Source organism: Boleophthalmus pectinirostris, unplaced genomic scaffold (assembly GCF_026225935.1).
Source record: "Boleophthalmus pectinirostris isolate CB_2022bp ecotype Guang Dong unplaced genomic scaffold, ASM2622593v1 HiC_scaffold_17, whole genome shotgun sequence".
Taxonomy (NCBI): Eukaryota; Metazoa; Chordata; class Actinopteri; order Gobiiformes; family Gobiidae; genus Boleophthalmus; species Boleophthalmus pectinirostris.
In genome coordinates this window covers 35,148,354-35,159,931 of record NW_026571115.1, presented here as the reverse complement: position 1 = coordinate 35,159,931, position 11,578 = coordinate 35,148,354, and the positions used below count along the sequence as shown (strand labels likewise).

Sequence of the window (11,578 nt, the reverse complement as noted above, 5' to 3'; positions counted from 1 at the left end):
ACTAAAGCAGCACTAAACCAGGTCTTAAACCAGATCTAAACCAGGTCTAAAACCAGGTCCAAACCAGTTCTAAACCTTGTCTGAACCACGTCTAAAGCCAGGTCTAAACCAGGACTATACCAGGACTAAACCAGGACAAAAGCAGCACTAAACCAGGTCTTAAACCAGGTCTAAACCAGGTCTAAAACCAGGTCCAAACCAGTTCTAACCTTGTCTGAACCACGTCTAAAACCAGTCGAAACCAGGTCGAAACCCAGGTCCAAACCAGTTCTAAACCTTGTCTGAACCACGTCTAAAACCAGGTCTAAACCAGGTCTAAACCAGGTCTAAACTAGGTCTAAACCAGGTCTAAACTAAGTCTAAACTAGGTCTAAACCAGGTCTAAGTCTTTCTTTTTCGCACTTATAAATCTTTTAAACGCAGTTATAAGTGTTATTTATGAATGGTTTTAATGTGATTTGGACACTGTGGTGCAATTTAAAGGCTGGAATTAGTGCGAACTTCATGGACCAGCTCCAGAAATGAGCCCAAATGAAGTTAATTTATAGATTTAAATAATAAAAGTGAGTTTATAGGACGTACAAAACACTTATGTATGCCTTAGATTGACTAAAAATGTGCCAAAAGTTCAGTTTCACATTCCTGACGCGGCGTACTTCGCATGTAAAGTTGTAATTAGTGAGATCTGACCCTTCATTTTGGCCACTTCACGCTCTTATCCGCCCTGATATCATTAAATCTCTCTAACACTAATGCGATTTGATGCTATGATACAGTTCAGTGGCGAGCCCTCACCGTGAGCTTTCGTTTGGACCGGTCTGGCCTGGAGTGAGTCGTTACGCAACGCTGAGGTATTCGCAGTGTTTACATAATACGAAACGCGTTCGACGGAGTTTACAGGAGACACAAAACTGTTATAAACGACTTATCTGCACCAAGACCGTCCTTTAATATCACTTTGACACGATCATATCTACTTGTGTGAAGCAGAAGCTGTGCTGTGAAGTGGTTAAAGCAGAAAAATGTGACTTAAACCTTAGATTGGACAATTAAAACAAAAATAAAAACTCGATTTAATTTGTGAACGTTCTGATACAAGTAAATGGTTAGAATGGGCTTCCAATTGATTTAAATGTCTTTAATTGGCTCAAAATATCAATACGCACGCCATGCACTGGAAAAAACAACATCCAGGTCACTTAAAATGACTTAAATTAAGAATATTTTACTTTTATTTGAGTAAATTCAGCTTCGCAAGTCAATGGAATAAGTGTGTTTTTGTTTTTTCAAGCAACATTCGATTTTTAAGTTCAAAATGGTGTTGTTTTTCTTCTTTTAAGTGCAAAAAGTTGTTATTTTTTCTTATTTTAAGTCTCCCAACATGTATTTTCACATTTTAAGCACAAAAAATCTCATTCCACTGGCAGATTATTTTACTTGTCAACTGAAATGGACTCAAATCTTGGTGAAACTTTCTTCATTCAAGTCATCTTAACTTGACTAGAGTTTGTTTTTTTGCAGTGTGGATCAGCTTGGCCTTTAATTCAATGCTAAATAATAGAAAAACACGTTTGATGAAGTGTTATAAATGGAGTTTTTTGAGCAAATGTGTCGTAAAAACTGAATGTAAATAGACTTATAAGTTCTATACGTCGTTGCAGTTGGAGGTTATGAGTTAAAAGCTTTTCTTTTGGGCACGTACGAATCTTACAGGCCCAACTCTAGGCTGGGTATCGCGTGTCTATAACTCCATAATGTGATTTGATACATGATACAACGTTAGACTTCCTCGCCATCTCCTCCCGTGACTCAGATTTGGCACATATATTCACTTACACGCCCTTTAAAACGCCTTCCGCCCGTCGTCTTCACCCTCTTCGGGATTGATACTGTCACGGGGGGGGGAAAAAGCGAGGCGCGCGGGTGACGTTGAGCGCTTTGACGAGGGGGATCCGCGCGTCAGTCAGTCAGTCAGTCCACAAAACTCGGCCCTCACCCCCTCGCGCGTCTGGGGTGTAAACAAGCGGATGGAATACTAACCGAGCACCGCCGCTGTTGCCTTTGCTGCTGCTGCTGCTGCTGCTGCTTCTGCTGCTGCTCCGGAGAATGGAGGAGAGCGCGCGGTTTGGGATTGGGATGCCTGAACCCGGTGGCCGTCGGAGCTCCCGGATAGAAGGACGCGTTTGCTGAAGAAGAAGAAGAGGAAAGAGGAGAGAGGAGAGAGGGGGGGGCATTGTTACCGAGCTGTGGCCGTGAAGAGAGGAGGCAAACGCCGGGGAGAAGGAGGACACAGAGAGCGGAGGTGCTGCTGGAGAGGCAGAGGGGTGGGGAGGGGGGGCAGCACTGGCTCTGGCTCCTCGCCGGTTTAAAAAAAAAAAAAAGAAAGAAAGAAGAAAAAAAAAAAAAAGGGGGCTAATTCTGCTCGTGCGCTAAAGCTAACCACCATTGCGCTCACAACATACCCGGGCTATCCAAGCTATCTCCAAAAGGCTAGGTGGAGATAGGCTCCCAGAACAACAACAACAACACAGCTGCCGCGGCCCCCCCTTCGCTCGTCCCCGCTTTGCCGCTGATGCGCCTCGGCGTACGGGGGGGAGCCGATCCGCGCAGCCCGCTCCCACCAACACCAACACCAACAGCACCACCGTTCATGTTGTTCACGTTGGGACTATAATAGCGTGCACACCGGGAGCTGCCGCCGCCGCCGCCGCCGCTGCTGCTGCTGCGTTATCGCGGGGGGCACAACAACCACAACAAACGACGCCGAGAAGGAAAAAAGAATCGGATCTTTCGAATGGTCGTAAACGAGTGAGGTGGAGATGCGGTGCCAGCGCCGGACCGGGTCGGACCGGCACCAGCGACGGAGCTAAGAGGCACGGAGAGGTAAAGGGGGTGAAAGGGGGTAAAGGGGGCGAGCCTGTGCTGGCATTGAGGGGGGGGGGAACGGGCGAGCGGTGGATGTAGGCCAGGGCCGTGGAAGAGGAGGACAACAATAACGCTACATAGGCGCAGCGTGGTTGATTTATGGCCCGTATGACTTCAAACTCGGTTCAGGAAGAGTTCACACAATGCTGTAAGCTGTAACACCCCCCCTCCTCCTCCTTCTCCTCCTCCTCCTCCTCTTCTTCCCCCCCACACTCTCTCCTCTGGCCTTCCATCTTTTTAACCTCACAATACGAGCTCCTATCTTGTGTCCACCGCGGTTTACAGTCCCGTTTTATTTCACCGTAAATGATTTTTACGCACGGATTTTCAGGACGCTCCCTTGTTGTCCAGAGGCCGAGCTCGTGTCTGTTAATGGCATACGTGATACTGTGAAAGTTAATGTACTCGTGTCTTCCCGCATAGGCGCCATTTGGTAACGTAATATCACCGGATAACGGGTAGACGCGCGGGGAGAGAGACGGCAGTGGACACCGTCTGGGCGCTGGTGTAACAGTTTTTGCTTTGGGTAGCTCTGGGAATGAGAGGAGGAGGAGGGAAGGAGGGAAAGTGGGAAAGAGGGAGGCGTAAAAAAAAAAAAAAAAAGTTGGTGATTGTATTAAGCCGTTGTCGTGGCTGTTCTTTACGCGCAGGGGGCACGTACGCGACTTGTCCCGTTTAATGGCCAAACACGATATGATTTAATAACGTATTCCGCCTCCACTCGAGAGCGCGGCCCCTCAGCTCGCTTTCCCCCACCCCTCTCACGGCCGCCGCTCCTTCGCTATTCCTCGGAGTAAATCATTAGGATTCCAGGGTGTCTCGGAGAAAGATAAATGGGTGACATGTGTGACGTGCTGAGAGCTACGCCGCGGCTGGCAAATTCGCGAACGAACAATGGGAGAGGAGCCGTCTTAATTTAGCTGCGTCCAATGCGTAATGAGCGGGATTTGGTACTAATTAACCTTACAATTGGAAAAACACAACTGACTAGGCTGTGTCTTTTGTTAATAGCTTGTTAAATATTAAACCAGCTATACTAGTGGCATCGTTTTCTGTTATTTCATTAATAATGTGTTGGATAATTCTTGCGTAAAACTCGATATAAGGTGTTAGGACATTATAATTGTCATGCGTAAAATGGCACCGTTAAAATCCAAATAGTAACCGATTTTTTACAATACATGGACATAGATTCAAAATTATAATCTGGTTTATATTTGTAGTATTTGATGATTTAGATTTAAAACATAATACAGAAAAATACAGACTTGTCATTTAAAACTGGCCCACAATTTTGCAGTATATTCTTTCACTCTTCGCAAATGTTTTGAGTCGTATTTTCGCTTCAACAGCGTCTGGACAGCCTCCTCTCCTCTCGTTTGGTCGTGTTATCTGGACAAATGAATGCCAGGTGACCGCTGTTGCCCGGCCTGGCCCACCCCGGCTCGGAGCCCCCAGATAGCGGCTCTAAACTAAGGGCTTTTCCCTCCGGGGGCCACGCTAGAGCCCTGCGTGCGCTCGCTGTGGCCGTTCGACCCTGGTCTGATGGATGGACCAGTGAGTCGTGAAGCTGCTCCTTCCGCCATGTCTCCCTCCCTCCCTTCGCTCCTCGCTGCCCCCCTTTCCCACCACCCCTCCCTCCTCTGTCTTCTTATTTTTCCCTTTTTTCGTGAGAACTTCAAGGTGCTGTCGCTACAATGTGGAGCAGATTGGAAACAAAGATGGCGCGATGCAGACTGTACTCGCAGTGGCACATTGTCCTTTGGTTTTGCCTCGATAAACCACATTTTTCGTTGTATTCAAACATTTAGGCCTGTATCTTCGTACTTATTTTGCCATGTGGAGCCTGTATTTTGACTGTGTGCCTAAATGTTATCAGTATTTCACATTTTACCATATATTCGTACATTGTGTCCAGTTTTCACTCAATATACTCGAGCGATCGTCTAAAATGTGCGTGCGTAATTGCGTAAAAGTGATCGTTAACTATACGATCTGTGCGTAATTGTTTGTCTGCCCTTGTCTATCTATCTGTCTGTCTTTCTATTTGTCTGATACGTTACCTTACCTTAAATTTCGCACAAATTAACCATGCGAGCTGTGCGTAATTGCGTAAAAGTAATCTATAGGCCATCTACATTCGTTAACTATACGATCTGTGCGTAATTGCTTCATCTATCTATCTATCTATCTATCTATCTATCTATCTATCTATCAGGTATGTTATTAGGTCTATTTATGTTATCTATATTCATATTATATTATATTTTCACAAATTACGCACAAATTAACTTTACGATTTGTGCGTAATTGCGTAAAGTGATCCGTATTGGTTAACTGTACGATCTGTGCGTAATTGCTTCTTTCTATCTATCTATCTATCTATCTATATATATATCTATCAGGTATGTTATTAGGTCTATCTATGTTATCTATATTCATATTATATTATCTTATATTTTCACAAATTACGCACAAATTAACTATACGATTTGTGCGTAATTGCGTAAAAGTGATCCATATTGGATAACTATGTACGTAATTGCTTGTCTTTATCTATCTATCTATCTATCTATCTATCCGTATCATATTGTATTTTCATAAATTACGCACAATTACGACCTGTGCGTAATTGCGTAAAAGTGATTTATATTGGTTAACTATACGAGCTGTGCGTAATTTCTTGGCTACCTATCTATCTGTCTATGAATTTATCTATCTGTCTGACACGCTTCCTTATATTCGTATCATGTTATATTTTCACAAAGTACGCACAGATTAATTATACGTTCTGTGCGTAATTGCTTCTATCTATCTATCTATCTATCTATCTATCATCTATCTATCTATGTATAAATTTGTCTATATGTCTGATACGTTTCCTTATATTCGTGTCATATTTTTCACAAATTACGCACAAATTAACTTTAGGATCTGTGCGTAATTGCGTAAAAATGGTCTATATTGGTTAACTATACGAGCTGTGCGTAATTGCTTGGCTATCTTTGTAACTATTTATCTATCTATCTGCTTGATACTTGGCCTTATATCCGTATCATTTTATATTTTTCACAATTTACGCAGAATTTTCACAAATTACGCAATTGTCCAACTAGCGATATGTCCACACCGTATTGCGTAATCTATCTATCTATCTATCTATCTATCTATCTATCTATCTATCTATCTATCTATCTATCTATCTATCTTGGTTCGGTTACATGTTGCATTTTGACGCGGTGGTGTGGAGAGGCCTGGCACGTCGCGCACAGGTCTCGGTTGTACTCGCTCTTCTCGTGGAGACATGAGTGAGCTGAGAGGCGCAGACAGAGCTCAGTAAATCACAGACACGAGGCCGGGCTTGACACAAATATATATATATATATAGGCTCCGCTGCTGCTGCTGCTACACCAGTCCAGTCCAGTCAGCGGCAGCAGCGGCGTACACGCGCGCGCACACGGTCACACGGCGCCGTCGTTACGCTACGCACGCGAAAACCGAGCACAAACAACGACACGTGACGCATGCGGGTTGGATTCGTCAGCAATGGGTCAAAAAAAAAAAAACTGTGTCAGGCCCGAGAAGGCGTGGGAACTATTTATATATTATAATTTTATTTATTTGTGTATTTATGCCTTTATGTATTTATTTATTTAGGCCTAATAATCCTTCCCTAATAATCCTTCCCTCTCTTTTTTTTTTTTTAATTATTATTATTATCATAATATAAACATTCCAAACAGTAGGAAACAAAATGCAGGGAGTATTTTAGTTGCATCGTTCATTGTTAATAATAATAATTATTTTATAATAATAAAATAATAATTTTGATGATGATGATTATTATTGACTATTATTGGGGGGGTTTGTACTTTTTTCCCTTTTTTTTTTTCTTTACTTTTCTTTTTTTTTTTTTTTACATCTGTATATGTATAAATCAACCCCCCCAGATGCTATTTAATGTAAAGCCATAAAGACAAAATAAATTAAAACACAAATCACAGACCAACACAAAACAAGTGACAGAACAACAAAATAAATCATTAACACATAACACAAACAAAAATAATTACAAACACCATTTATAATCACGTTTATTGGCACAAAAAATGGACAGAGACACTTTTTTTTTTTTTTTTGTCCATTTCTTGGCCCCTTCTCCAGTGTCAGGAGGAGCAGGCTTGCCCTCCCCGTGCCCCCATCTCCTCCACGGAGCATCTGCGGGCTGTTCTCTCTCAGGTCCTCAGGGGGTGGGGGGTGTAGAGGTGAGGAAGAGGAGGGAGGAAGAAGAAGAGGGGAGGGGGGGTTAGGTTAGTGAGTGAGGGAGCGAGAGAGAGAGAGGGGGAAGAAAAGCACTGGTTTCTATTCATGTCATGGCGCCTTTCATTTGAGGAAGATGGATTTATCTCTTTTCTCATTTTCTCCCCCCTCCCCTCCTTCTTTCTCTCTTTCTCTCTTTCTCTCTCCCTCCCTCCTCCTCCTCCTCTTCCTCACAGGTCAGATTGCAAGGGACCGTTGGAGAGGCACCGTCACGTGACCCCCGGTACCAAATGGTCTTCCGGGAGTGGCGCACAGCAAGGACCGGAGCAGCACACGCAGTCGCCCCTCCCCGCCTCCTCACCCTCTCCTCCTCTTCCTCGCCGCCCTCCTCCTCCTCCTCGTCCTCGCCATGCAGAAGACCTCCTACTACGACAACCCCTCCACGCTGTTCGGGGGCGGGTACGCGTCCTACCAGGTGCCCGGCGGGAGCGGAGGGGGCGTGGCAACGGGCCCGGCCAACGGCTACGTGGGCGGGTACGACGGGCCGGTGCCGGGGGCGGTCTCGCATCACCCGGCCAGCTTCCAGTCCGGCAACGGCGCCCATCTGGAGGCGGAGTCTTACCAGCGCGCCGCCTGCTCACTCCAAGCGCTAGGGGGCGGTAGCGGGCACCAGGCGCTGGCCAAGAGCAAGGAGCTGAACGGGAGCTGCATGGGCGCGCAGGTCTCGCCGCCGATACCCGCGAACACGACGAGTAACAGCGGTGGCACGCAGCAGCAGGGGGGCGCCACGGGTACGGCGAAGGCGGGGGCGGGGGCGGCGTCCGCGAAAGCGACGTCGAATTCCAGCTCGTCCACGGCCTCCTCCACCTCGTCCTCGTCCTCGTCGCTGCCCCCGAACCCGGCCTTAGCCAAGCAGATCTTCCCCTGGATGAAGGAGTGCAGGCAGACCACCAAGCAGAAGAACGGGTCGCCCACGAGCACGGCGGCGAACGGTGCGTGAGCCCGGGACACACAAGCACCACACGCTGTTTACACGCACGTCAACATGTGGCGAATACAAACATGAAAGAGAAACCAAAGACTGAAAGAGTTATTTTCAAACTCACTCTACTTTGTTCGACAGTTCCCTCGTTTCACCGACACGTGTCACCAGGTGTTTTTGATGATCCGATATCTTCACGCCAAAAATCAGATCGAGTCGTCTTTCTATTTTAGTTATGAGCCTTTTTTTTCTGCCGTGTAAATGTGGCCACTTGCAGACCACATCATACCACAGGGCTGTTAACACTCGTCACTGTGAGGCGGTGTAATCTTTCATTGGTCCAGGAGAGGTTTAAAGTAGAGAGGGTTTCCACAGAGATCATCTAGACACTCAAGACGTTTTGCTTCCATTTTATATTCGATGGAACTGATCTGAAACTCTGCATCTTGTTGATTAAGACCAGAGATGTTCGCTGTAAACACGGGCAGCTCAGTTTCACTCTAAAACTCCTTCTCAGAATAGACTAGACAGTTTACAAGAACTTAGGAAGTGTGAGTTCGGTCAACGAAGAGACAGAGATTCTGTTTTGGCGACGATTCCCGAGATCGAGGATTTAAAGCCGGAACAAAGAGAATGTTTGGTTGAATTTTATCAAGGGGAAAGACGTTATTGTCCTTCTTCCTACGGGATTTGGTCCATTACAAACATCACGACCAAATATCAGCGATTGGTTAAATAAAAAAAGTACCCGCCGACCGTCGAGAGAACGAATTCTAATGCTGCGAGGTCAGACGGTTTCCACGAAGTGAAACCGTCTGAAGAATCAGGCTAGGTTTTAGTTAACTCAGAGTTAGAGTAATACTCAGTGTTTTAAACCAGTTCCAAAAGTAAAATATCTTCTGGATGAGAGACGTCTTGATTGCAAAAACAGTTTCCAGATTATTTCAACTGATTCTGTCTCTACTCTGAAATATATAATGTCATAATGTTGCATAGTGGACTGAAGATGACAGAAACCAGTTTAGCTTTGTAAAACTGGTGTCACACAAAAACAAAGACACGTCCATATGTGGATTTTTGCCACATGTTTGGGTGAGTGGGTGAAATCAGACCTAGTGTTGTTTAAAAGGCCAGAAGCCAATGGAATTTACTCACTTGATTGTAAAGAAATGTTCCAGTCTTCCAATGTGAAGTTTCTAAAATCAGACCATATTTGTCTAGTCTGCCACCTAGTGCCTCTGCTCAATTTATTTTTTTTCTCCAGCGACTAGGTCAGGAATCAGAATACACTACTAGACGGTTTGCAAGAACTCCGGAAGTTGTAGATCGCGCACCGACCAATCAGAGAAGAGCTGTGTAGCCATGACAAACTCGTCGTGTCTGTCTGGGTCGAGATGTATGTAGATGAACGACAGACATTCTGTGTTGGCAACGATTCCAGAGATTGAGAATGTTTGGTGAATTTTATCAAGGGGAAAGACGTTATTGTCCTTCTTCCTACGGGATTTGGAGCATTACATACGTCACGACCAAACAGCAGCGATTGGTTCAATAAAAAAAGTACTCGCGAACCGTTGAGCAAACGAATCCTAATGCTGCGAGGTCACACGGTTTCCACAAAGTGAAACCAGACTAATATTTGTCCAGATCGCACTTTAAACCTCCAGATATTGCACAAAACTGACTCTTGTGAGCTTAAGTCATGTTATAATGTTGTTTCCTCCTCAAAAACAGACCTGGAGTTGTGTTTTGTTTCACTCACACATTAGTCTGTCCACATCTCCAAAGCTCCAAATGCTCCGTTCCACCTTGTGATGTCATGGAACTGTAGTTTTCAAGTCAACCGCTCCTTTTACTAGGGAATGCAATGATATCCAAATCTCTCGGTGCGATATTTTCACGATATTTATTAAGATATTTTTCATAGAGGCTAAGAAAACTGTGAATATCTGACTTTTTTCCTTCTAAAATTCCTTGACACGACTTTGGTTCAGTCATAATCCAAAGAACTGAATTTAAAAGTGCTTTATCATAGTTCTTTGTGTAGTTTGCACTCACACAGAGCAAAGGATCATGGTCTATGTAGTTCTCTCAGTTTTTTTTTTTTAGCAGTTGCTGCACCATGACAATGAATTTTAGCAAAGAAACTTCTGATTCGATATATTGTGGCAGCTCACGAGACTTTTGACGATACGATATCACGATATTTGGGTTATTGTTCCATCCCTGCCTTTTACTTTTAGTTCAGATTCGCAATTCCAGATCTGAAATCACCCAGAAGGTGTACGGAGTCTAAAAACACAGTGGAGTCTTTTCCGTTTGTGAGGAGGAAACTACATTATGACATAGATCAGAAAATAGTGCGAAACTTTCAATGTGTTTTTTGGTCATTTTTGCCGGTATGAAAGCGTGGAATTGAATCTGCCGTCTTCGTGCGGTGCAGGGTCCATCTGTTTGTACGAGCGCGGACATGTGTTGATCTTCCTCCTCGTCGCTGTCCCCCCTATCTGCTCCTCTTTTCACCACCTCATATCTCTCTTTCCGTCCTTCTCCCTCCCTTCTCCTTCCCCTCCTCTCCTCGCTCTCATTGGCCTTATCACATCTTCAGCACAATCCCCCGGAGGCTCTCTCTTTCTCTCTATCACTCCCTCTTTATCTATCTCTCCCTCCTCTTTCTCTCTTTTTTTCTTTCTTTTTCTTTCTTCGTTCACACACTCAGCTGACCGCGCCGCTCTGGCTCTGGGACATACCTGGAAAAAAAAAAAAAAAAAAAAAGAGGAACAAAAGTGAAATATATTTGTAAGAATGTACAATCGGATCAAGTATCAGACAGTCGACTAACCACAAACCGCACGCTTGGAAAAATGCGCCGGAGCCTTCGCTTGCAGATAGAGACACAGCCGAGGTTTGGGTGGTGCCGATGGAAATATTTAGTTCTTTTTTTATTTTAATTTTTCCTAATTATATTAAAAAAAGAGTTGGACATGATTGCCAAGTTGTTTGTGTTATAAATTGGTATTCTGGGCCCGACCGATACGGATTTTGTTGTGACCGATATGACAGAAGTTGAAGCTGCCGATATATTTAGTGATGTAAAAATTCACTGTGAATCTTGAATTGTTTAAAAAAAAATTAGGTTTGGCTCTAGTGGATTTTAAATTGGGTTTATTTAGTCGACATTTATTGTTATTCTGCCTCTTTACGTCATATTTAGTAGGTCGGACTAATGGCGTTTTTGCATCACATTCTAGCAGCTTGTGATGATGGAGATTCCAGTTCTTTTTAGAGAACCGGCTCTTTTGGCTCGGCTCACTAAAAAGCAGCCGGCTCGATCGCTAACCAATGACAAATAACCAAAACCAGCTTCAAAGTCGACACATTTCCAACACTCAGCGCTCACACAGGCTCCT

General features: G+C 44.4%; 1 protein-coding gene across 9 annotated transcripts in view; it reads left to right on the top strand.

Moving 5' to 3' along the window:
- hoxb3a (homeobox B3a) overlaps positions 1-11,578 on the top strand; it is a 251,170-nt gene that overhangs the window by 188,807 nt on the left and 50,785 nt on the right. For 6 of the 9 annotated variants that reach the window (XM_055153005.1, XM_020925418.2, XM_055153003.1 and 3 more), the window contains one exon: positions 7,423-8,178. In XM_055153005.1, coding sequence (XP_055008980.1) covers positions 7,596-8,178 — 583 coding nt within the window. In that variant the 5' untranslated portion in view covers positions 7,423-7,595. Of the gene's footprint in view, positions 1-2,396; positions 2,884-7,422; positions 8,179-11,578 lie in introns of those variants that run through there. The other 3 variants (XM_055153006.1, XM_020925421.2, XM_055153007.1) reach the window with 2 other exon arrangements.